Source organism: Notolepis coatsorum (genome assembly GCF_963971535.1).
Source record: "Notolepis coatsorum genome assembly, chromosome: 5".
NCBI lineage: Eukaryota > Metazoa > Chordata > Actinopteri > Aulopiformes > Paralepididae > Notolepis > Notolepis coatsorum.
This window is the reverse complement of record NC_140169.1, coordinates 151,502,516-151,529,167: the sequence shown is the minus strand read 5'-3', so window position 1 is coordinate 151,529,167 and position 26,652 is coordinate 151,502,516. Positions and strand designations below refer to the sequence as shown.

At 42.9% G+C, this 26,652-nt stretch overlaps 1 protein-coding gene across 1 annotated transcript in view; it reads right to left on the bottom strand.

Annotated features, from left to right (window-relative positions):
- The window catches only part of LOC311228626 (disintegrin and metalloproteinase domain-containing protein 23-like), a 270,009-nt gene that overhangs the window by 115,006 nt on the left and 128,351 nt on the right, over nt 1-26,652 (bottom strand). The window contains 1 exon segment of the mRNA XM_084314550.1: nt 15,518-15,617. Coding sequence (XP_084170676.1) covers nt 15,518-15,617 — 100 coding nt within the window.

Here is a 26,652-nt window from a genome sequence, read left to right as displayed (position 1 = left end):
ATAGTGACAGAGAGCAGAGTGAGAGAGTGACAGAGAGCAGAGTGAGAGAGTGACAGAGAGCAGAGTGAGGGTGAGAGAGAGCAGAGTGAGAGAGTGACAGAGAGCAGAGTGAGAGAGAGCAGAGTGAGAGAGTGACAGAGAGCATAGTGAGATAGTGACAGAGAGCAGAGTGAGATAGTGACAGAGAGCAGAGTGAGAGAGAGCAGAGTGAGAGTGAGAGAGAACAGAGTGAGAGAGTGACAGAGAGCAGAGTGACAGAGAGCAGAGTGAGATAGCAGAGTGAGAGAGTGACAGTGAGAGAGTGACAGAGAGCAGAGTGAGAGAGTGACAGAGAGCAGAGTGAGAGAGTGACAGAGAGCAGAGTGAGAGAGTGACAAATAGTAGAGTGAGAGAGTGACAGAGATCAGAGTGAGAGAGAGCAGAGTGAGAGAGTGACAGAGAGCAGAGTGAGATAGTGACAGAGAGCAGAGTGAGAGAGTGACAGAGAGCAGAGTGAGAGAGTGACAGAGAGCAGAGTGAGGGTGAGAGAGAGCAGAGTGAGAGAGTGACAGAGAGCAGAGTGAGAGAGAGCAGAGTGAGAGAGTGACAGAGAGCATAGTGAGATAGTGACAGAGAGCAGAGTGAGATAGTGACAGAGAGCAGAGTGAGAGAGAGCAGAGTGAGAGTGAGAGAGAACAGAGTGAGAGAGTGACAGAGAGCAGAGTGACAGAGAGCAGAGTGAGAGTGACAGAGAGCAGAGTGTGAGAGTGACAGAGAGCAGAGTGACAGAGAGCAGAGTGTGAAAGTGACATAGAGCAGAGTGAGACAGAGAGCAGAGTGAGAGAGTGACAGAGAGCAGAGTGAGAGAGAGCAGAGTGAGAGAGAGCAGAGTGAGAGAGATAGCAGAGTGAGAGAGAGCAGAGTGAGAGAGTGACAGAGAGCAGAGTGAGAGAGAGCAGAGTGAGAGAGTGACAGAGAGCAGAGTGAGAGAGAGCAGAGTGAGATAGCAGAGTGAGAGAGAGCATAGTGAGAGAGAGCAGAGTGAGAGAGAACAGAGTGAGAGGGAGCAGAGTGAGACAGAGAGCAGAGTGAGAGAGAGCAGAGTGAGTAAAGGAAAGGAAAGGACTGTGTGAGTAAAGGAAAGGACTGTGTGAGTAAAGGAAAGGACTGTGAGTAAAGGAAAGGAAAGGACTGAGTAAAGGAAAGGACTGAGTAAAGGAAAGGACTGTGAGTAAAGGAAAGGAAAGGACTGTGTGAGTAAAGGAAAGGACTGTGTGAGTAAAGGAAAGGACTGTGAGTAAAGGAAAGGAAAGGACTGTGAGTAAAGGAAAGGACTGTGAGAGTAAAGGAAAGGACTGTGTGAGTAAAGGAAAGGACTGTGTGAGTAAAGGGAAGGACTGTGTGAGGAAAGGAAAGGAAAGGAAATGAAAGGAAAGGACTGTGAGTAAAGGAAATGACTGTGTGAGTAAAGGAAAGGACTGTGAGTAAAGGAAAGGACTGTGTGAGTAAAGGAAAGGACTGTGTGAGGAAAGGAAAGGACTGTGTGAGGAAAGGAAAGGACTGTGTGAGTAAAGGAAAGGACTGTGTGAGTAAAGGAAAGGACTGTGAGGAAAGGAAAGGACTGTGTGTAAAGGAAAGGCCTGTGTGAGTAAAGGAAAGGACTGTGAGGAAAGGAAAGGACTGTGAGTAAAGGAAAGGACTGAGTAAAGGAAAGGACTGTGAGTAAAGGAAAGGTCTGTGTGAGTAAAGGAAAGGACTGTGAGTAAAGGAAATGACTGTGAGAGTAAAGGAAAGGACTGTGAGTAAAGGAAAGGACTGTGTGAGTAAAGGAAAGGACTGAGTAAAGGAAAGGACTGTGAGAGTAAAGAAATGGACTGTGAGTAAAGGAAAGGACTGTGTGAGTAAAGGAAAGGACTGTGAGTAGAGGAAAGGACTGTGAGTAAAGGAAAGGACTGTGAGTAAAGGAAAGGAAAGGACTGTGTGAGTAAAGGGAAGGACTGTGTGAGGAAAGGAAAGGAAAGGAAATGAAAGGAAAGGACTGTGAGTAAAGGAAATGACTGTGTGAGTAAAGGAAAGGACTGTGAGGAAAGGAAGGGACTGTGAGGAAAGGAAAGGACTGAGTAAAGGAAAGGACTGTGAGTAAAGGAAAGGCCTGTGTGAGTAAAGGAAAGGACTGTGAGGAAAGGAAAGGACTGTGAGTAAAGGAAAGGACTGTGAGTAAAGGAAAGGACTGTGAGTAAAGGAAAGGACTGTGTGAGTAAAGGAAAGGACCGTGTGAGTAAAGGAAAGGACTGTGAGTAAAGGAAAGGACTGTGTGTAAAGGAAAGGACTGTGTGAGTAAAGGAAAGGACTGTGAGTAAAGGAAATGACTGTGAGAGTAAAGGAAAGGACTGTGAGTAAAGGAAAGGACTGAGTAAAGGAAAGGACTGTGAGAGTAAAGGAATGGACTGTGAGTAAAGGAAAGGACTGTGTGAGTAAAGGAAAGGACTGTGAGTAGAGGAAAGGACTGTGAGTAAAGGAAAGGACTGTGAGTAAAGGAAAGGACTGTGAGTAAAGGAAAGGAAAGGACTGTGTGAGTAAAGGAAAGGACTGTGAGTAAAGGAAAGGACTGTGTGAGTAAAGGAAAGGACTGTGAGTAAAGGAAAGGACTGAGTAAAGGAAGGGACTGTGTGAGTAAAGGAAAGGACTGTGAGTAAAGGAAAGGACTGTGTGAGGAAAGGAAAGGACTGTGTGAGTAAAGGAAAGGACTGTGTGAGTAAAGGAAAGGACTGTGAGGAAAGGAAAGGACTGTGTGAGTAAAGGAAAGGACTGTGAGTAAAGGAAAGGACTGTGTGAGGAAAGGAAAGGAAAGGACTGTGTGATTTAAGGAAAGGACTGTGAGTAAAGGAAAGGACTGTGTGAGTAAAGGAAAGGACTGTGTGAGTAAAGGAAAGGACTGTGAGTAAAGGAAAGGAAAGGACTGTGAGAGTAAAGGAAAGGACTGTGTGAGTAAAGGAAAGGACTGTGTGAGTAAAGGAAAGGACTGTGAGTAAAGGAAAGGACTGTGAGTAAAGGAAAGGACTGTGAGAGTAAAGGAAAGGACTGTGAGTAAAGGAAATGACTGTGAGAGTAAAGGAAAGGACTGTGAGTAAAGGAAATGACTGTGTGAGGAAGGAAAGGACTGTGTGAGTAAAGGAAAGGACTGTGTGAGTAAAGGAAAGGACTGTGAGTAAAGGAAATGACTGTGTGAGTAAAGGAAAGGAAAGGACTGTGAGTAAAGTAAAGGACTGTGAGTAAAGGAAAGGACTGTGAGTAAAGGAACGGACTGTGAGTAAAGGAAAGGACTGTGTGAGTAAAGGAAAGGACTGTGTGAGGAAAGGAAAGGACTGTGAGTAAAGGAAAGGACTGTGAGTAAAGGAAAGGACTGTGTGAGTAAAGGAAAGGACTGTGAGTAAAGGAAAGGACTGTGTGAGTAAAGGAAAGGACTGTGAGTAAAGGAAAGGACTGTGTGAGTAAAGGAAAGGACTGTGAGTAAAGGAAAGGACTGTGAGTAAAGGAAAGGACTGTGAGGAAAGGAAAGGACTGTGAGTAAAGGAAAGGACTGAGTAAAGGAAAGGACTGTGTGAGTAAAGGAAAGGACTGTGAGTAAAGGAAAGGACTGTGTGTAAAGGAAAGGACTGTCTGAGTAAAGGAAAGGACTGTGAGTAAAGGAAATGACTGTGAGAGTAAAGGAAAGGACTGTGAGTAAAGGAAAGGACTGTGTGAGTAAAGGAAAGGACTGTGTGAGTAAAGGAAAGGACTGTGTGAGTAAAGGAATGGACTGTGAGGAAAGGAAAGGACTGTGTGTAAAGGAAAGGCCTGTGTGAGTAAAGGAAAGGACTGTGAGGAAAGGAAAGGACTGTGAGTAAAGGAAAGGACTGAGTAAAGGAAAGGACTGTGAGTAAAGGAAAGGCCTGTGTGAGTAAAGGAAAGGACTGAGTTAAGGAAAGGCCTGTGAGTAAAGGAAAGGACTGTGAGGAAAGGAAGGGACTGTGAGGAAAGGAAAGGACTGAGTAAAGGAAAGGACTGTGAGTAAAGGAAAGGCCTGTGTGAGTAAAGGAAAGGACTGTGAGGAAAGGAAAGGACTGTGAGTAAAGGAAAGGACTGTGAGTAAAGGAAAGGACTGTGAGTAAAGGAAAGGACTGAGTAAAGGAAAGGACTGTGTGAGTAAAGGAAAGGACTGTGTGAGTAAAGGAAAGGACTGTGAGTAAAGGAAATGACTGTGAGAGTAAAGGAAAGGACTGTGAGTAAAGGAAAGGAATGTGTGAGTAAAGGAAAGGACTGAGTAAAGGAAAGGACTGTGAGAGTAAAGGAATGGACTGTGAGTAAAGGAAAGGACTGTGTGAGTAAAGGAAAGGACTGTGAGTAGAGGAAAGGACTGTGAGTAAAGGAAAGGACTGTGAGTAAAGGAAAGGACTGTGAGTAAAGGAAAGGAAAGGACTGTGTGAGTAAAGGAAAGGACTGTGAGTAAAGGAAAGGACTGTGTGAGTAAAGGAAAGGACTGTGAGTAAAGGAAAGGACTGAGTAAAGGAAGGGACTGTGTGAGTAAAGGAAAGGACTGTGAGTAAAGGAAAGGACTGTGTGAGGAAAGGAAAGGACTGTGTGAGTAAAGGAAAGGACTGTGTGAGTAAAGGAAAGGACTGTGAGGAAAGGAAAGGACCGTGTGAGTAAAGGAAAGGACTGTGAGTAAAGGAAAGGACTGTGTGAGTAAAGGAAAGGACTGTGTGAGTAAAGGAAAGGACTGTGAGTAAAGGAAAGGAAAGGACTGTGAGAGTGAAGGAAAGGACTGTGAGTAAAGGAAAGGACTGTGTGAGTAAAGGAAAGGACTGTGTGAGGAAAGGAAAGGAAAGGACTGTGTGAGTAAAGGAAAGGACTGTGAGTAAAGGAAAGCACTGTGTGAGTAAAGGAAAGGACTGTGTGAGTAAAGGAAATGACTGTGAGAGTAAAGGAAAGGACTGTGAGTAAAGGAAAGGAATGTGTGAGTAAAGGAAAGGACTGAGTAAAGGAAAGGACTGTGAGAGTAAAGGAATGGACTGTGAGTAAAGGAAAGGACTGTGTGAGTAAAGGAAAGGACTGTGAGTAGAGGAAAGGACTGTGAGTAAAGGAAAGGACTGTGAGTAAAGGAAAGGACTGTGAGTAAAGGAAAGGAAAGGACTGTGTGAGTAAAGGAAAGGACTGTGAGTAAAGGAAAGGACTGTGTGAGTAAAGGAAAGGACTGTGAGTAAAGGAAAGGACTGAGTAAAGGAAGGGACTGTGTGAGTAAAGGAAAGGACTGTGAGTAAAGGAAAGGACTGTGTGAGGAAAGGAAAGGACTGTGTGAGTAAAGGAAAGGACTGTGTGAGTAAAGGAAAGGACTGTGAGGAAAGGAAAGGACCGTGTGAGTAAAGGAAAGGACTGTGAGTAAAGGAAAGGACTGTGTGAGTAAAGGAAAGGACTGTGTGAGTAAAGGAAAGGACTGTGTGAGTAAAGGAAAGGACTGTGAGTAAAGGAAAGGACTGTGTGTAAAGGAAAGGCCTGTGTGAGTAAAGGAAAGGACTGTGAGGAAAGGAAAGGACTGTGAGTAAAGGAAAGGACTGAGTAAAGGAAAGGACTGTGAGTAAAGGAAAGGCCTGTGTGAGTAAAGGAAAGGACTGAGTTAAGGAAAGGCCTGTGAGTAAAGGAAAGGACTGTGAGGAAAGGAAAGGACTGTGAGGAAAGGAAAGGACTGAGTAAAGGAAAGGACTGTGAGTAAAGGAAAGGCCTGTGTGAGTAAAGGAAAGGACTGTGAGGAAAGGAAAGGACTGTGAGTAAAGGAAAGGACTGTGTGAGTAAAGGAAAGGACTGTGAGTAAAGGAAAGGACTGTGTGTAAAGGAAAGGACTGTGTGAGTAAAGGAAAGGACTGTGAGTAAAGGAAATGACTGTGAGAGTAAAGGAAAGGACTGTGAGTAAAGGAAAGGACTGTGTGAGTAAAGGAAAGGACTGAGTAAAGGAAAGGACTGTGAGAGTAAAGGAATGGACTGTGAGTAAAGGAAAGGACTGTGTGAGTAAAGGAAAGGACTGTGAGTAGAGGAAAGGACTGTGAGTAAAGGAAAGGACTGTGAGTAAAGGAAAGGACTGTGAGTAAAGGAAAGGAAAGGACTGTGTGAGTAAAGGAAAGGACTGTGAGTAAAGGAAAGGACTGTGTGAGTAAAGGAAAGGACTGTGAGTAAAGGAAAGGACTGTGAGTAAAGGAAATGACTGTGTGAGTAAAGGAAAGGACTGTGAGTAAAGGAAAGGACTGTGTGAGTAAAGGAAAGGACTGTGTGAGGAAAGGACTGTGTGAGGAAAGGAAAGGACTGTGTGAGTAAAGGAAAGGACTGTGTGAGTAAAGGAAAGGACTGTGAGTAAAGGAAAGGACTGTGTGTAAAGGAAAGGCCTGTGTGAGTAAAGGAAAGGACTGTGAGGAAAGGAAAGGACTGTGAGTAAAGGAAAGGACTGAGTAAAGGAAAGGACTGTGAGTAAAGGAAAGGCCTGTGTGAGTAAAGGAAAGGACTGAGTTAAGGAAAGGCCTGTGAGTAAAGGAAAGGACTGTGAGGAAAGGAAAGGACTGTGAGGAAAGGAAAGGACTGAGTAAAGGAAAGGACTGTGAGTAAAGGAAAGGCCTGTGTGAGTAAAGGAAAGGACTGTGAGGAAAGGAAAGGACTGTGAGTAAAGGAAAGGACTGTGTGAGTAAAGGAAAGGACTGTGAGTAAAGGAAAGGACTGTGTGTAAAGGAAAGGACTGTGTGAGTAAAGGAAAGGACTGTGAGTAAAGGAAATGACTGTGAGAGTAAAGGAAAGGACTGTGTGAGTAAAGGAAAGGACTGAGTAAAGGAAAGGACTGTGAGAGTAAAGGAATGGACTGTGAGTAAAGGAAAGGACTGTGTGAGTAAAGGAAAGGACTGTGAGTAGAGGAAAGGACTGTGAGTAAAGGAAAGGACTGTGAGTAAAGGAAAGGACTGTGAGTAAAGGAAAGGAAAGGACTGTGTGAGTAAAGGAAAGGACTGTGAGTAAAGGAAAGGACTGTGTGAGTAAAGGAAAGGACTGTGAGTAAAGGAAAGGACTGTGAGTAAAGGAAAGGACTGTGTGAGTAAAGGAAAGGACTCTGAGTAAAGGAAAGGACTGTGAGGAAAGGAAAGGACTGTGTGAGTAAAGGAAAGGACTGTGAGTAAAGGAAAGGACTGTGTGAGGAAAGGAAAGGACTGTGTGAGTAAAGGAAAGGACTGTGAGTAAAGGAAAGGACTGTGTGAGTAAATGAAAGGACTGTGAGTAAAGGAAAGGAAAGGACTGTGAGAGTAAAGGAAAGGACTGTGTGAGTAAAGGAAAGAACTGTGTGAGTAAAGGAAAGGACTGTGTGAGTAAAGGAAATGACTGTGAGTAAAGGAAAGGACTGTGAGAGTAAAGGAAAGGACTGTGAGTAAAGGAAATGACTGTGTGAGGAAAGGAAAGGACTGTGTGAGTAAAGGAAAGGAAAGGACTGTGTGAGTAAAGGAAATTACTGTGTGAGTAAAGGAAAGGAAAGGACTGTGAGTAAAGTAAAGGACTGTGAGTAAAGGAAAGGACTGTGAGTAAAGGAAAGGACTGTGAGTAAAGGAAAGGACTGTGTGAGTAAAGGAAAGGACTGTGTGAGGAAAGGAAAGGACTGTGATTAAAGGAAAGGACTGTGAGTAAAGGAAAGGACTGTGTGAGTAAAGGAAAGGACTGTGAGTAAAGGAAAGGACTGTGAGTAAAGGAAAGGACTGTGAGTAAAGGAAAGGACTGTGTGAGTAAAGGAAAGGACCGTGAGTAAAGGAAAGGACTGTGTGAGTAAAGGAAAGGACTGTGAGTAAAGGAAAGGACTGTGTGAGTAAAGGAAAGGACTGTGAGTAAAGGAAAGGACTGTGTGAGTAAAGGAAAGGACTGTGAGAGTAAAGGAAAGGACTGTGAGTAAAGGAAAGGACTGTGTGAGGAAAGGACTGTGTGAGGAAAGGAAAGGACTGTGTGAGTAAAGGAAAGGACTGTGTGAGTAAAGGAAAGGACTGTGAGGAAAGGACTGTGTGTAAAGGAAAGGCCTGTGTGAGTAAAGGAAAGGACTGTGAGGAAAGGAAAGGACTGTGAGTAAAGGAAAGGACTGAGTAAAGGAAAGGACTGTGAGTAAAGGAAAGGCCTGTGTGAGTAAAGGAAAGGACTGAGTTAAGGAAAGGCCTGTGAGTAAAGGAAAGGACTATGAGGAAAGGAAAGGACTGTGAGGAAAGGAAAGGACTGTGAGGAAAGGAAAGGACTGAGTAAAGGAAAGGACTGTGAGTAAAGGAAAGGCCTGTGTGAGTAAAGGAAAGGACTGTGAGGAAAGGAAAGGACTGTGAGTAAAGGAAAGGACTGTGTGAGTAAAGGAAAGGACTGTGAGTAAAGGAAAGGACTGTGTGTAAAGGAAAGGACTGTGTGAGTAAAGGAAAGGACTGTGAGTAAAGGAAATGACTGTGAGAGTAAAGGAAAGGACTGTGAGTAAAGGAAAGGACTGTGTGAGTAAAGGAAAGGACTGAGTAAAGGAAAGGACTGAGTAAAGGAAAGGACTGTGAGAGTAAAGGAATGGACTGTGAGTAAAGGAAAGGACTGTGTGAGTAAAGGAAAGGACTGTGAGTAGAGGAAAGGACTGTGAGTAAAGGAAAGGACTGTGAGTAAAGGAAAGGACTGTGAGTAAAGGAAAGGAAAGGATTGTGTGAGTAAAGGAAAGGACTGTGAGTAAAGGAAAGGACTGTGTGAGTAAAGGAAAGGACTGTGAGTAAAGGAAAGGACTGTGAGTAAAGGAAATGACTGTGTGAGTAAAGGAAAGGACTCTGAGTAAAGGAAAGGACTGTGAGGAAAGGAAAGGACTGTGTGAGTAAAGGAAAGGACTGTGATTAAAGGAAAGGACTGTGAGTAAAGGAAAGGACTGTGTGAGTAAAGGAAAGGACTGTGAGTAAAGGAAAGGACTGTGAGTAAAGGAAAGGACTGTGAGTAAAGGAAAGGACTGTGTGAGTAAAGGAAAGGACCGTGAGTAAAGGAAAGGACTGTGTGAGTAAAGGAAAGGACTGTGAGTAAAGGAAAGGACTGTGTGAGTAAAGGAAAGGACTGTGAGTAAAGGAAAGGACTGTGTGAGTAAAGGAAAGGACTGTGAGAGTAAAGGAAAGGACTGTGAGTAAAGGAAAGGACTGTGTGAGGAAAGGACTGTGTGAGGAAAGGAAAGGACTGTGTGAGTAAAGGAAAGGACTGTGTGAGTAAAGGAAAGGACTGTGAGGAAAGGACTGTGTGTAAAGGAAAGGCCTGTGTGAGTAAAGGAAAGGACTGTGAGGAAAGGAAAGGACTGTGAGTAAAGGAAAGGACTGAGTAAAGGAAAGGACTGTGAGTAAAGGAAAGGCCTGTGTGAGTAAAGGAAAGGACTGAGTTAAGGAAAGGCCTGTGAGTAAAGGAAAGGACTATGAGGAAAGGAAAGGACTGTGAGGAAAGGAAAGGACTGTGAGGAAAGGAAAGGACTGAGTAAAGGAAAGGACTGTGAGTAAAGGAAAGGCCTGTGTGAGTAAAGGAAAGGACTGTGAGGAAAGGAAAGGACTGTGAGTAAAGGAAAGGACTGTGTGAGTAAAGGAAAGGACTGTGAGTAAAGGAAAGGACTGTGTGTAAAGGAAAGGACTGTGTGAGTAAAGGAAAGGACTGTGAGTAAAGGAAATGACTGTGAGAGTAAAGGAAAGGACTGTGAGTAAAGGAAAGGACTGTGTGAGTAAAGGAAAGGACTGAGTAAAGGAAAGGACTGAGTAAAGGAAAGGACTGTGAGAGTAAAGGAATGGACTGTGAGTAAAGGAAAGGACTGTGTGAGTAAAGGAAAGGACTGTGAGTAGAGGAAAGGACTGTGAGTAAAGGAAAGGACTGTGAGTAAAGGAAAGGACTGTGAGTAAAGGAAAGGAAAGGATTGTGTGAGTAAAGGAAAGGACTGTGAGTAAAGGAAAGGACTGTGTGAGTAAAGGAAAGGACTGTGAGTAAAGGAAAGGACTGTGAGTAAAGGAAATGACTGTGTGAGTAAAGGAAAGGACTCTGAGTAAAGGAAAGGACTGTGAGGAAAGGAAAGGACTGTGTGAGTAAAGGAAAGGACTGTGAGTAAAGGAAAGGGCTGTGTGAGGAAAGGAAGGGACTGTGTGAGTAAAGGAAAGGACTGTGAGTAAAGGAAAGGACTGTGTGAGTAAAGGAAAGGACTGTGAGTAAAGGAAAGGAAAGGACTGTGAGAGTAAAGGAAAGGACTGTGTGAGTAAAGGAAAGAACTGTGTGAGTAAAGGAAAGGACTGTGTGAGTAAAGGAAATGACTGTGAGTAAAGGAAAGGACTGTGAGAGTAAAGGAAAGGACTGTGAGTAAAGGAAATGACTGTGTGAGGAAAGGAAAGGACTGTGTGAGTAAAGGAAAGGAAAGGACTGTGTGAGTAAAGGAAATGACTGTGTGAGTAAAGGAAAGGAAAGGACTGTGAGTAAAGTAAAGGAATGTGTGAGTAAAGGAAAGGACTGAGTAAAGGAAAGGACTGTGAGAGTAAAGGAATGGACTGTGAGTAAAGGAAAGGACTGTGTGAGTAAAGGAAAGGACTGTGAGTAGAGGAAAGGACTGTGAGTAAAGGAAAGGACTGTGAGTAAAGGAAAGGACTGTGAGTAAAGGAAAGGAAAGGACTGTGTGAGTAAAGGAAAGGACTGTGAGTAAAGGAAAGGACTGTGTGAGTAAAGGAAAGGACTGTGAGTAAAGGAAAGGACTGAGTAAAGGAAGGGACTGTGTGAGTAAAGGAAAGGACTGTGAGTAAAGGAAAGGACTGTGTGAGGAAAGGAAAGGACTGTGTGAGTAAAGGAAAGGACTGTGTGAGTAAAGGAAAGGACTGTGAGGAAAGGAAAGGACCGTGTGAGTAAAGGAAAGGACTGTGAGTAAAGGAAAGGACTGTGTGAGTAAAGGAAAGGACTGTGTGAGTAAAGGAAAGGACTGTGTGAGTAAAGGAAAGGACTGTGAGTAAAGGAAAGGACTGTGTGTAAAGGAAAGGCCTGTGTGAGTAAAGGAAAGGACTGTGAGGAAAGGAAAGGACTGTGAGTAAAGGAAAGGACTGAGTAAAGGAAAGGACTGTGAGTAAAGGAAAGGCCTGTGTGAGTAAAGGAAAGGACTGAGTTAAGGAAAGGCCTGTGAGTAAAGGAAAGGACTGTGAGGAAAGGAAAGGACTGTGAGGAAAGGAAAGGACTGAGTAAAGGAAAGGACTGTGAGTAAAGGAAAGGCCTGTGTGAGTAAAGGAAAGGACTGTGAGGAAAGGAAAGGACTGTGAGTAAAGGAAAGGACTGTGTGAGTAAAGGAAAGGACTGTGAGTAAAGGAAAGGACTGTGTGTAAAGGAAAGGACTGTGTGAGTAAAGGAAAGGACTGTGAGTAAAGGAAATGACTGTGAGAGTAAAGGAAAGGACTGTGAGTAAAGGAAAGGACTGTGTGAGTAAAGGAAAGGACTGAGTAAAGGAAAGGACTGTGAGAGTAAAGGAATGGACTGTGAGTAAAGGAAAGGACTGTGTGAGTAAAGGAAAGGACTGTGAGTAGAGGAAAGGACTGTGAGTAAAGGAAAGGACTGTGAGTAAAGGAAAGGACTGTGAGTAAAGGAAAGGAAAGGACTGTGTGAGTAAAGGAAAGGACTGTGAGTAAAGGAAAGGACTGTGTGAGTAAAGGAAAGGACTGTGAGTAAAGGAAAGGACTGTGAGTAAAGGAAATGACTGTGTGAGTAAAGGAAAGGACTGTGAGTAAAGGAAAGGACTGTGTGAGTAAAGGAAAGGACTGTGTGAGGAAAGGACTGTGTGAGGAAAGGAAAGGACTGTGTGAGTAAAGGAAAGGACTGTGTGAGTAAAGGAAAGGACTGTGAGTAAAGGAAAGGACTGTGTGTAAAGGAAAGGCCTGTGTGAGTAAAGGAAAGGACTGTGAGGAAAGGAAAGGACTGTGAGTAAAGGAAAGGACTGAGTAAAGGAAAGGACTGTGAGTAAAGGAAAGGCCTGTGTGAGTAAAGGAAAGGACTGAGTTAAGGAAAGGCCTGTGAGTAAAGGAAAGGACTGTGAGGAAAGGAAAGGACTGTGAGGAAAGGAAAGGACTGAGTAAAGGAAAGGACTGTGAGTAAAGGAAAGGCCTGTGTGAGTAAAGGAAAGGACTGTGAGGAAAGGAAAGGACTGTGAGTAAAGGAAAGGACTGTGTGAGTAAAGGAAAGGACTGTGAGTAAAGGAAAGGACTGTGTGTAAAGGAAAGGACTGTGTGAGTAAAGGAAAGGACTGTGAGTAAAGGAAATGACTGTGAGAGTAAAGGAAAGGACTGTGTGAGTAAAGGAAAGGACTGAGTAAAGGAAAGGACTGTGAGAGTAAAGGAATGGACTGTGAGTAAAGGAAAGGACTGTGTGAGTAAAGGAAAGGACTGTGAGTAGAGGAAAGGACTGTGAGTAAAGGAAAGGACTGTGAGTAAAGGAAAGGACTGTGAGTAAAGGAAAGGAAAGGACTGTGTGAGTAAAGGAAAGGACTGTGAGTAAAGGAAAGGACTGTGTGAGTAAAGGAAAGGACTGTGAGTAAAGGAAAGGACTGTGAGTAAAGGAAAGGACTGTGTGAGTAAAGGAAAGGACTCTGAGTAAAGGAAAGGACTGTGAGGAAAGGAAAGGACTGTGTGAGTAAAGGAAAGGACTGTGAGTAAAGGAAAGGACTGTGTGAGGAAAGGAAAGGACTGTGTGAGTAAAGGAAAGGACTGTGAGTAAAGGAAAGGACTGTGTGAGTAAATGAAAGGACTGTGAGTAAAGGAAAGGAAAGGACTGTGAGAGTAAAGGAAAGGACTGTGTGAGTAAAGGAAAGAACTGTGTGAGTAAAGGAAAGGACTGTGTGAGTAAAGGAAATGACTGTGAGTAAAGGAAAGGACTGTGAGAGTAAAGGAAAGGACTGTGAGTAAAGGAAATGACTGTGTGAGGAAAGGAAAGGACTGTGTGAGTAAAGGAAAGGAAAGGACTGTGTGAGTAAAGGAAATGACTGTGTGAGTAAAGGAAAGGAAAGGACTGTGAGTAAAGTAAAGGACTGTGAGTAAAGGAAAGGACTGTGAGTAAAGGAAAGGACTGTGAGTAAAGGAAAGGACTGTGTGAGTAAAGGAAAGGACTGTGTGAGGAAAGGAAAGGACTGTGATTAAAGGAAAGGACTGTGAGTAAAGGAAAGGACTGTGTGAGTAAAGGAAAGGACTGTGAGTAAAGGAAAGGACTGTGAGTAAAGGAAAGGACTGTGAGTAAAGGAAAGGACTGTGTGAGTAAAGGAAAGGACCGTGAGTAAAGGAAAGGACTGTGTGAGTAAAGGAAAGGACTGTGAGTAAAGGAAAGGACTGTGTGAGTAAAGGAAAGGACTGTGAGTAAAGGAAAGGACTGTGTGAGTAAAGGAAAGGACTGTGAGAGTAAAGGAAAGGACTGTGAGTAAAGGAAAGGACTGTGTGAGGAAAGGACTGTGTGAGGAAAGGAAAGGACTGTGTGAGTAAAGGAAAGGACTGTGTGAGTAAAGGAAAGGACTGTGAGGAAAGGACTGTGTGTAAAGGAAAGGCCTGTGTGAGTAAAGGAAAGGACTGTGAGGAAAGGAAAGGACTGTGAGTAAAGGAAAGGACTGAGTAAAGGAAAGGACTGTGAGTAAAGGAAAGGCCTGTGTGAGTAAAGGAAAGGACTGAGTTAAGGAAAGGCCTGTGAGTAAAGGAAAGGACTATGAGGAAAGGAAAGGACTGTGAGGAAAGGAAAGGACTGTGAGGAAAGGAAAGGACTGAGTAAAGGAAAGGACTGTGAGTAAAGGAAAGGCCTGTGTGAGTAAAGGAAAGGACTGTGAGGAAAGGAAAGGACTGTGAGTAAAGGAAAGGACTGTGTGAGTAAAGGAAAGGACTGTGAGTAAAGGAAAGGACTGTGTGTAAAGGAAAGGACTGTGTGAGTAAAGGAAAGGACTGTGAGTAAAGGAAATGACTGTGAGAGTAAAGGAAAGGACTGTGAGTAAAGGAAAGGACTGTGTGAGTAAAGGAAAGGACTGAGTAAAGGAAAGGACTGAGTAAAGGAAAGGACTGTGAGAGTAAAGGAATGGACTGTGAGTAAAGGAAAGGACTGTGTGAGTAAAGGAAAGGACTGTGAGTAGAGGAAAGGACTGTGAGTAAAGGAAAGGACTGTGAGTAAAGGAAAGGACTGTGAGTAAAGGAAAGGAAAGGATTGTGTGAGTAAAGGAAAGGACTGTGAGTAAAGGAAAGGACTGTGTGAGTAAAGGAAAGGACTGTGAGTAAAGGAAAGGACTGTGAGTAAAGGAAATGACTGTGTGAGTAAAGGAAAGGACTCTGAGTAAAGGAAAGGACTGTGAGGAAAGGAAAGGACTGTGTGAGTAAAGGAAAGGACTGTGAGTAAAGGAAAGGGCTGTGTGAGGAAAGGAAGGGACTGTGTGAGTAAAGGAAAGGACTGTGAGTAAAGGAAAGGACTGTGTGAGTAAAGGAAAGGACTGTGAGTAAAGGAAAGGAAAGGACTGTGAGAGTAAAGGAAAGGACTGTGTGAGTAAAGGAAAGAACTGTGTGAGTAAAGGAAAGGACTGTGTGAGTAAAGGAAATGACTGTGAGTAAAGGAAAGGACTGTGAGAGTAAAGGAAAGGACTGTGAGTAAAGGAAATGACTGTGTGAGGAAAGGAAAGGACTGTGTGAGTAAAGGAAAGGAAAGGACTGTGTGAGTAAAGGAAATGACTGTGTGAGTAAAGGAAAGGAAAGGACTGTGAGTAAAGTAAAGGACTGTGAGTAAAGGAAAGGACTGTGAGTAAAGGAAAGGACTGTGAGTAAAGGAAAGGACTGTGAGTAAAGGAAAGGACTGTGTGAGTAAAGGAAAGGACTGTGTGAGGAAAGGAAAGGACTGTGAGTAAAGGAAAGGACTGTGAGTAAAGGAAAGGACTGTGTGAGTAAAGGAAAGGACTGTGAGTAAAGGAAAGGACTGTGTGAGTAAAGGAAAGGACTGTGAGTAAAGGAAAGGACTGTGAGTAAAGGAAAGGACTGTGAGTAAAGGAAAGGACTGTGTGAGTAAAGGAAAGGACCGTGAGTAAAGGAAAGGACTGTGTGAGTAAAGGAAAGGACTGTGAGTAAAGGAAAGGACTGTGTGAGTAAAGGAAAGGACTGTGAGAGTAAAGGAAAGGACTGTGAGTAAAGGAAAGGACTGTGTGAGTAAAGGAAAGGACTGTGTGAGTAGAGGAAAGGACTGTGAGTAAAGGAAAGGACTGTGAGTAAAGGAAAGGACTGTGAGTAAAGGAAAGGAAAGGAAAGGACTGTGAGTAAAGGAAATGACTGTGTGAGTAAAGGAAAGGACTGTGAGTAAATTAAAGGACTGTGAGAGTAAAGGAAAGGACTGAGTAAAGGAAAGGACTGTGAGTAAAGGAAAGGACTGTGAGTAAAGGAAAGGACTGTGAGAGTAAAGGAAAGGACTGTGAGTAAAGGAAAGGACTGTGTGAGTAAAGGAAAGGACTGTGAGTAAAGGAAAGGACTGTGTGAGTAAAGGAAAGGAAAGGACTGACCTTGGTGGGTCTGTTGAACAGGCAGGAGCCGCCCCCTTTCAGCAGGAACTCCTTGTAGTCGGAGATACTGCACTTGGAGAACTTCCTGGGGTGCTGCACCCTGGTGGAGACGCAGAGGACATGACATCATTGACCCTTTCACTGACACACAACAGCCGGTTAACCCTTTCACTGTGACAATACAGAAGGTTAGCCCTTTTACTATCACACAACCGACGGCGATGCTCCATCATTAGCATCATTAGCTCCGCCATGGGGACCCATTTTTCCCATGGGGACCGAGTCCTGGTCCCCACGGGCACGAGCATTGCAATCAATAGAAAACTGCTGATATGCCTGGTGCTGTTTTTGTTGGGGGGAAAAAATGGTCCCCTGGATGTACATTTTTAAGACTTTGTGTGTGCCCTTGTGGTTACACACGGTATTGCGGTGTGTGAGTTTGCTTGACAGGGTCCGTTTCCTGAATCTGTGTGTGTGTGTGCCCTTGTGGTTACACACGGTATTGCGGTGTGTGAGTTTGCTTGACAGGGTCCGTTTCCTGAATCTGTGTGTGTCTGTGCCCTTGTGGTTACACACGGTATTGCGTGTGTGCGCTCTTGTGGTTACACACGGTATTGCGGTGTGTGTGTGCGCTCTTGTGGTTACACACGGTATTGCAGTGTGTGTGTGTGTGTAAGTGTGTAACATTTGGTCATTTGTGCACATAGTACCACTATAAAAACAATAGTCCTCATTTCATTGGACTGTAAATTAAATTACTGTATTCAAAGGATTGAAAATGTTATTAACAGATTGCACATTACACACTGGTGCTGTAGAGACATCACATTACACACTGGTGCTGTAGACATTGATTGATTGATTGATTGATTGATTGTACATTTTATTAACAGATTGCAGAATGGGTACAATACAGTACGGCTCAATACACACAATTGTTAAGGGGATGCAGATCAGAGAAAGACTTTCGTCTTGTTTACATCAGGGTCCCCCATTTTCAATTCATCATAACATACATGACATACAGATAGACAGTACTGTTACATCCAGACATTTATGACATACCAGATCTACAAATATACAGTACTGTTTAAGAGTACAATGCCTGTCATATTGTAGACCCTGGCGTTGGAAACTCTGATTAATAGACAGTTTCTAAGAAGAGAGTTGTTATGGTTTGTAACCGACCCCAATCGCACAACACAAGACAGGTATGAGAGTAAGCCAAAACAGGGCAAATATTTATTATAGAACAAAAAGCGGTACAGTCCCTTTAAGGGAAAACACAAAAACACTAGAGTCAAGGAAATCTGGAAAATGCGGCACTGTGCCTTTAAGAGGCGAACAGGCTAAGGGACTAAGGCTAAGGGCCAGGGCTAAGGACCAGGGCTAAGTGTCAGGGCCAGGAACAGGGGCACTGGAGAGGGGGACAGGGACAGAGGCCCGGAGAGGCGGGCTGGAGACAGGGACAGAGAACAGGGTTAAGGCCTTGGACAGGGCGAGGGCCAGAGCTGCTTACAGGGATGAGGACAGGGTTCCGACGGCGGAGGCCGGGCACGGGGACAGGGGCCCGACGGCAGAGGCCTGGCACGGGAACAGGGGCCTGACGGCGGAGGCCTGGCACGGGGACAGGGGCCCGACGGCGGGGGCCTGGCACGGGGACAGGGGCCCGACAGCGGGGGCCGGGCACGGAGATCCTCCTCCTCCTCCTCGGATGCTGCAGACGGGCAGCGCAGAACAAAGGGGGTCCCAGGGGACCGGGGCGAAGAGACGCCATCCTCCCGTGGAAATAGGGAGCGATGCGCGCCGTCTTGACGTCTGGAGTGGGAACACCACTCCAGGCTTGGCACGGAGATCCTCCTCGGATGCTGCAGATGGGCAGCGCAGAACACAGGGGTCCCAGGGGACCGGGGCGAAGAGATGCCATCCTCCCGTGGAAAATAGGGAGCGATGACGCGCCGGCTTGACGTCTGGAGTGGGAACACTGGAAAACCTCCCGTAGAGAATTAGAGAGCGAAGACGGTGTCCCACTCCAGGCAAACGGCGACAGGTGGTGATGGCTGGCACGTCGTCTCACGCCGGAGACGCGGCAGGTGATGGTAACGTACAGGATGGTAACGTACAGAACTCCATGAACACAGACACAGATACAGAGTCCAGAACACAGAACGACCCGACAAGGACTGGAGGGGAGTCTGCAACCTATGTACTCTCCCGAGGTGATTGCAAACTCCCAACAGGTGCGTGAAGGTAGAGGAACAGAATGTCCAAGGGTGGGGGCTGGTGAAGAGTAGGAGGCAGGCAAAAGTTCTCACAAGGGTGGGGGCTGGTGAAGAGTAGGAGGCAGGGAAAATGCTCGCAAGGGTGGGGGCTGGTGAGGTGAGACAGGGAATAAAGGTCCAGGGAACAGGCGAATCCTCACAAGAGTACTGTTACATTATATACATTTGAGAGTATATACATTTGAGGGGGAAGAAACTGTACATTGGAGGAGGTTGGGTAGGTGGGGTGGGGGGGGGGGGTGAGTAGGTGGGGTGGGAGGTGGGGACTCTGTCTGTAAATAAACAGTACTGTATATTTGTATATCTTGTATGTCATAAATGTTATGATTTGACTGCCTCTTTGAACTGCTCAGGCAAGCGATACCGGAGTCTCATGGAAAGCACAGAGATACTCAGAAGGAGCTTCTATCCCCAGGCCATCAGGATGCTCAACGACAATAACACTATGTAACAAACCATCAAATAAACTCACAGCACACACATCCACACGTACACACACACTTTAAATAAACAACTCACTGTAGCACCCACTTTAGACACTTTAACACACTTTATATTTATGGGTAAAGAGATTTACACTACAACTGATACCTCATTGCACCTTACCCTAAGTTGTACCTCATCCCACTTCTGCATTGTACTGTATATTGTATTTTAACTCAGTAACTTTTTCTCTACTCTGCATTGTATATTGTATATATGCATATTGAACACTTTTGTTTACACTTTCTATTTTATACTTATTTTATACTTATCTATTTTTATCTAGCACACTCTCAGGAGCAAAACCGAAAGAAGCATTTCATATAAAAGTATTCTGTATTTTTGTATGACAACTAATAAAGAAACTTGATTAATTGAAAATGGGGGACCCTGATGTAAACAAGTCTTTCTCTGGTTTGCATCCCCTTAACAATTGTGTGTATTGAGCTGTACTGTATTGTACCCATTCTGCAATCTGTTAAATAAAATGTTCAATCAATCAAACCATACAAGCTAGCTGTATAGTTGGCTTGCATTAGCTCACTGTAATTAGCTCGCTAGCTAGATTGCTAGTTGAGCTTGCTAGTAGGTATGATAAGCCAAAAGCTTATCATAAAAAAACACATATATTGACCGAATCATTGGTCCAAGTCATAACTGGTAGCTAGCTAATGCGATCTAGCTTGCTAGCATGAGCTATCTTACTAACTACATAGTTAGCACAAGCTAGCTTGCTAACTAGCTAGCGCAAGCTAGCTTGCTAAACAGGAAGCTAACTTGCAAACTAGGTTGCAAGCTAGCGACCTAGCTATAACTTGTATGGTAGTAATACATAATGGTAGTAAGACTAGATTACAGTAATAGCTTGCTAGATATACTGTTCAGGCTAAAGGATCATGCTAATCTGGCCAAAGGAACTAGCTATTTGCTAGACATCATATTATCACTATATCACTAACCCTAACTCTAACCCTAACCCTAGGGTGAAAGGTGTAATACATTTATGCAGTTTGCTCCGTGGTGGCCAAAATTATTAGAACACTTGGCATATTTAAGAGTTTTCAGTTGTTGTTGTTCTTCAATTGACCATTAAAATACCCATAAAACAAATGTAATATATACAAAGTCATCATTATACTCTATAAACCATAGAATAAAGCCATCATAAGGAGATTTACGCTATTTTCCTTACAAAAAACTAGCTAGGCCTATTTCACTGTCAATGTCACACAATCATGTTCCTTCAGTCCAATCACTGTAAAGTACACTTTAGACCACCATGATGACACTAATTCATACCAAAACCCGAAAGGGGTTCACTGTGTTTACCTGCAGTAACTACTAAAGACTCCTCTTTACAGGTACAGTACATCTTGAATGTCCATGCAGGCTGTATAATGTAAAGCAGTGACATTTCACGGGGGGGGTTGAAGAGGCAATATTGGTGTCATTGCTCTATTGATATGATTTATTCAATCATGATGTATTCGTTTGTAAACACCATGAGGATGAGTGAAGCTTTCCCCTCTGCATTTTGCTTATGCGTGTAATATTGTATTTCTAGTTTTCCGGAGACAGAAGAATATATATATCAATTTAGGTGTTTACAAAAATTTTCATTTGATTAATTGGAAAGGTTTCATCTAGTCTTGATTTAAAGATGCTACAAAAAGAATTTTCGTTAAATATTCTTTAACTTAAATCAGACATTAAGTACCCCCCACAGCCCAAATGGAATTATCGCAAAAAATTAAAAAAAAATTATTACATAGTCGACAAATTTTGGCCTATCAAAGTCGACTAAACAAATCCTTAGACAGACCTAAGGCACAGAAGGCTAAGTACCGTAACACTGTGGGAGAATCACTAGGCTACAAGACGTCCACCATTTGATAAACACAAAGCCATCCTTTTGATCATGATAGTAACTCAGTTAGGTAAACACTTGTTTGTACAGCTCAATTCTTCCATACACATTCCATACAACATTAATTTCTTGGCTCAACGACATAAAACTGCAGGCTACATTTATCTCATCTTTCTCTCTCTTTCCTTCATTTCCCCAAGCTCAGTGCAACGGCGTGACCACACTACCAATTAAAAAAAATATATATATATTATACAGTAACTAATAAAGACTCCTCTCTTTCACTGTGTTTACCTGCAGTAACTACCAGTGATGCCACAGATTACTTGTAAAAATAATCTGATTACTGATTACTCATTTAAAAAGTAATCTAGTTACCTTACTGATTACTTGATTATAAAAGTAACTTAGTTACTTTGAAAGTAACTAGGTTACGAAGTCGTCGTCGTCGTCCCCTGCTGCTGCCACAAGAATGACAACAGTTTTTTTTTAAATAATGCTTTATTGAAAGTGCATATGTCATAAATCATGATTGGCTGCTCAGACAGGTCATCATGAGACGTCATCAGCCATCAGGCCATACTCCGGTCTAGCTGACTGTACCCCTGGCTCTCTTATCATCAGCATTATGAGATAGTAACTAAATAGTAACTCACAGCCACTTGGAAAAGTAACTGTAATCAGATTACTGGCTTGTAAAAAGTAACAAGTTAGATCACTATTTACTGAAAAAAGTCATCAGATTACAGTAACTAGTTACTTAGTAACTAGTTACTGGCATCACTGGTAACTACTAAAGACTCCTCTTTCACTGTGTTTACCTGCAGTAACTACTAAAGACTCCTCTCTTTCACTGTGTTGATCAGTTCTCGTGAGGTCTTTCTTTTGGTCCTTTAGACTGAGAATTATGAGATGCTTCACTTATCTGAACGTTTATTTTTCCTACCTCTCTTACTTTACATGGTATAAAGTGTTGTGGACTGATGAGTCCAAGTTTGAACAGTTTGGCAACAAGCTATCTGCAACAGAGGGAATCTGTTGGAACATTGAAAATGATGGACTTCCCCTCAAAGTTTGGACCTCAACCCCATCGAGCAAATTTGGGGCGAGTTGGACAATAAACTGTACGGATCTATTGTACATTCAAAGGGAAGCTGTAGCAGCCAATCAACTATAGATGTAGGCAAAGAAGTGTATGCCTGTATTTTTTACTGTTGTGAAGCACTTTGAACTGCAATTTCTGTATGAAAAGTGCTATACAAATAAAATTATTATTATTATATTATTATATTAATATGTAGCTCTCCACCTACACAAATCGTTTTTTTTGTCCATTGAGCACATTAACTGTACGTTATCTCTCCAAACAAACAAGCACACGTCGTTCAAGAACATGTCCTGACTTTTGCGCAAGCCCAGAGCTGCTTAAAAATATACTGAATTCTGTGGACCCCAGGTTTACCATCGCTCTAACCGCATTCGCCCATCCTCCACACAGGTGCAATTGACACACACTGGTCCCCATCAAGGCTATGCCCATCCCCCACTTAGCTTCACCTCGAGGCTGCAGTAACCTCGTTCCCAGCTTTATCGTGATAAGGTGCTGTGAGCAGGTACTTTCAGTTCAGACTGGACTGAGAGGGCAGTAGCATGTACTCACAGAGACCGATATATGAAGATACATTATTGCTAAGGAATGCTAAGACAAGGTAAGCCAATAAAAAAAAGCGAAGTATGTTGGGCCAGTATATTGGTTGAATTGATTGGTTCATGACTTCATGGTTAAACAACGATTAGCATGCTAAGGTAGTTTCTGTTTAGACCATACTGAATTTGACCGAATACGTTAGTCATAACTGGTAGCTAGCTAATGCGATCTAGCTTGCTAGCATGAGCTATCTTACTAACTACATAGTTAGCACAAGCTAGCTTGCTAACTAGCTAGCGCGAGCTAGCTTGCTAAACAGGAAGCTGACTTGCTAACTAGGTTGCAAGCTAGCGACATAGCTATAACTTGTATGGTAGTAATACATAATGGTAGTAAGACTAGATTACAGTAATAGCTTGCTAGATATACTGTTCAGGCTAAAGGATCATGCTAATCTGGCCAAAGGAACTAGCTATTTGCTAGACATCACAAGCATACTAACTATAGCTCTATGCAGTAACTAACTATACAAGCACATCAAGTCCTTTCAGACTATAGAAACCCTAACTAACCCTAACCCTAACTCTAACCCCAACCCTAGGGTGAAAGGTGTAATACATTTATGCAGTTTGCTCAGTGGTGGCCAAAATTATTAGAACACTTGGCATATTTAAGAGTTTTCAGTTGTTGTTGTTGTTCTTCAATTGACCATTAAAATAGTATCACTGTTAGCTAGCCAAATTCGTTAGCTGACGTTAGCTTCTGCAGGGCAGTATTGTATCACTGGCAGTGTTAGGTATCCTAGCTAGCTAACTGTAAAGGACAGGAACACTCTATTATCATGTTTTTGTTTAATTTTGTGAAAAATGCACTTTGTAATATATTTGCTTTTCAAAAGCTCATAAACACTGTTGGTGACTTGAGCATAATTATTAACTTAGCTACTGTAGCTGTTCTTGTCATTTTAAGCTATCATGAATGAAATGCTTTTGACTATAATTATATAATTTTCTTATCTCTCCTAGGGTCATTATTGAAGTATTTTGGCACCCCACCTCCTGCCTATTATGTGCAAGAGGATATACCAGCCCAGGTGGATATTGACCAAGCTCAGGAGGACACACTAGCCAAGGTACATGATCCCTTTCAAAGTGCCCATATTCATAACTGTTCTTAAAGTCTTACATTTAATAATCACAATTTTGGGCCTTAAAAAGTCAGATAGGTCTTAAATGGTATTGGATTAGGAAATGACTTCTATGTTGCGATAACTTCTCTCTATCATGTCTAAATGTGTTTCGGGGGGAAATGTCGGGGCTGCCTGAATACTTTAGACAACAAATGTTTGTTTTCGCATCTCTGATTGGCCAGGTCATTTCTGGTCATGTGACATGTACGCCCAATCGTGGGACCGCAAGTGTCTACACTGGTTAAGCTCAGGCGCTCTTTCGAAGTTGGTTAAGGTTAGAGTTTGTCTTAGAGCATGGCGATAGAACGCCTGCCCTTCTTTTCGACGGTTAAGCTTAGGCACTCTTTCGAAGTTGGTTAAGGTTAGAGTTTGTCTTAGAGCATGGCGATAGAACACCAGGTAGTTTGCAGGCTGTTAGACCCGGAAATAGGCGCAGAACTTGCTGTCCCACGATTGGTGCACATGTCACATGACCTGGCCAATCAGAGCACAAAACTTGCACGTGGAAACAAACATTTGTTGTCGAAAGTATTCACGCATCCGGGCTGCAGAGTAAGCAGTATGGTAATAGCCTATCAGGCCAATACATATGGAATTACTTCTTAGTCATTTTCCTTAATAGTTCTTTAGATATTTATTAGATTCCATTGAAAGTGGTCTTAAAAAGGTCTTAAAAATTCTTAAATGTAACCTGTTGAAACTCGCAGGAACCCTGTCCGTTACCTTCAGTGAGACCATCACACCTGCCCATCATGAAGATGACATGTCACCCACCTCTGCAAGCAGCAGTATCACCATCACCACTAAAGGTTTGACCTCACAAGACCCTGCACTATGGCCAAGTGTCATAGGCCATACCCAACAATGTGGTATCAAGGTGACCAATAGGGAGGTGTAGTCTGATGTCACTGGTTGTTCCACCCGTATAGGGATTTATCATTGGGAAAATGGATTATCGGCTATTGTAACAATTCTGCCGCATGAACATTGGCAAGTTTTCCATTTTTACACAAAATGAGTTCCCTTCTACCACTAACATGATTGTTTAAGCATTTTTGGTTGAAAAAAAGGTAGTTATAAGGTTTTTAATTTGTCGTAAAAAAAGAACTACACTTACCACTAGGCAGCCTGTTGTTCAGTACACAGCCGCTATTGGTCTGTTAGGCTGTCGCCTTATCCCCGTCACAGGTCATAGTACCAAGCTAGCTAGCTAACGTTAACGTTAGCATTATGTCTACTGTCGTGAACCATTTTAAATCGGGGCATGTAGAGGTGTTTCGGGAACGAGTAAAATGTGCAGGTCCTCTTCTCAGACCTGTGGGGCAAAGCACTGCACGCATCATGCCGGCTAGCAAGCTAGCTAGCTACACGGCCCGTTGATAGCACGATTGTGATTGCATCACAATCACGAAAGGGGCTACCACGATAGCTAACTAACGTTACAAGCTCAAACACCTTATAACTACTACTACTGTCGTGTCCATAAGTTCCCTGGCAGAATACTTTGTTTGTGAGGACAAAGGTATACAAAGAGGAGAGAACCATTTTAAATCGGGGCATGTTAGGAGTTTCGAGAATGCCGGCTAGCAAGCTAGCTAGCTACTAACGTTATAAACTATACACAATATGTACAATGACACTGATTTACATGAGTATTTACAGTGATTTAATATGCAGCGAAATAACGTTATACAATTTAAATTATAAATACAAATATGGTAACATGGTTGTGGCTTTTATAAATAGTGGTTAGCTTTAGAGATAAATGGCTATGATCACAAAGCACTAGTGTTGGGTGAAACAGATACTAGCCACAAATTCATGGTCAGTTATTTTCCCATTGTACGAATTGTTAAGCTTATGGAATGTAAGGGAAATCTGATCCTAGGTCTGTGACTAGTAGGCAGGAGGCTACGCTGTAGTGACGTCAGTTAGCAGCGCCAAATAGCAGTGTAGTTTCCCAGCGAACGAAAACAAACGTTGTTAATTTGCTACCTTTACGATTAATCGCGAATATTTTCATCTTGAGCTATAGATTGTGGATAAATACGCACAGAAAGGTACACCATGCCAACGTTAATGCTTTATTGATCTAAAACGAGACGATTTAGAAATGGTCAATGGGGAAATACATTGCATTCCACCTGTATGCCGTGACAATTAAAACTCTTGACTTGACTTGACTTGACTTCTTGAGGGTGGAACAGGAAAAAAACGAAAATGACGTAACCACTACACCTCCCTATAGGCCTACAGGTCAAAGATATTGTTTCCTCCCCAAAATACAGCGAACATGGCTTCTGTATTCGGTTAGTACAGACTCAGTCTTCTGTTTGATATTATACAAAAATTATGAATAAATGCCTCGTAGTTAAAAAAAGCTTGAATTTCTGACTTCTTTATTACATTTATTTTTTTATCTCTCCCGTCCTCCCCAATTTTTTAACTAACCAGCCACCACTGACACACAGTGGGGGATGTTTTAAAAATATAATTGTCTACTGTCTAACTGTATCCATGCATGTTTGACTGTGCCTGCAGGTGAGAACTCATCAAGAAGGTGTGTCTCAAGTGTACCTACACAATCTACAGATGGACGACAGCACAGTCTGCAGCACGTGAGCCCACAAAGGCAGCATTTATTGACCCAGAGACCTCAGACAGCCACAGCTGAGTCTGAGAGCCCAATAGCAGAGGCCACTGGAGGCCAGAGTAACCATGATCGTTCACCAGGTCAGAGCCGGTATCAAAGAGTCAATTATAGGCACAACTCCCAATATTATACGTGTACAAACACTGTGGGCTAGATCCACAAAGAATGGATTGCATGGTGCTAATTGCACCATTACTTAGGGCAAGGGCAAGGCTAAGAGAATCATTAAAGACTCCAGTCACCCGAACAACTGCCTCTTTGAACTGCTGCGGTCAGGCAAGCGATACCGGAGTCTCAAGGCGAGCACAGAAAGACTCAGAAGAAGCTTCTATCCCCAGGCCATCAGGCTGCTAAACGAACAATGAATGAACACTACACAACAACAACCACCAAACGCACATAGCACACACATCCACACGCACACACTCACTTAAACAAACACACTGTAGCACCCACTCCACACACTTTATAGCACACACCCACTTTAAACAAACACACTGTAGCACCCACTGCCCACACTTTATATTTATTGATGAAGGATTGCACTACAACTCGTACACCTTACTGTAAATTGTACCTAAATTGTACCTCATCCCATTTCTGCTTTGCACTAGATAGTACTGTACATTAGTACACTGCATAGTATTGTATATTATATGGTAACTCAGAACATTGTACATATGTCTATACCGAACACTGTGACCTCATTTTCTTCTTCTAAATTACATGCTATACTATGTTATTTGATACTATCTTGTCTAGCACAGTCTCTGGAGCGTAACAGTAAGAAGCATTTTGTATGAAAGTATTCTGTACTTCTGTATGACAACTATTAAAGAAACTTGAAACTTGAAACTTGAAAACTTACAATTCATCATGAATTGAAAATAAATGGGGGACCCTGATGTAAACAAGACGAAAGTCTTTCTCTGGTCTGCATCCCCTTAACAATTGTGTGTATTGATCCGTACTGTATTGTACCCATTCTGCAATCTGTTAATAACATTTCCAAT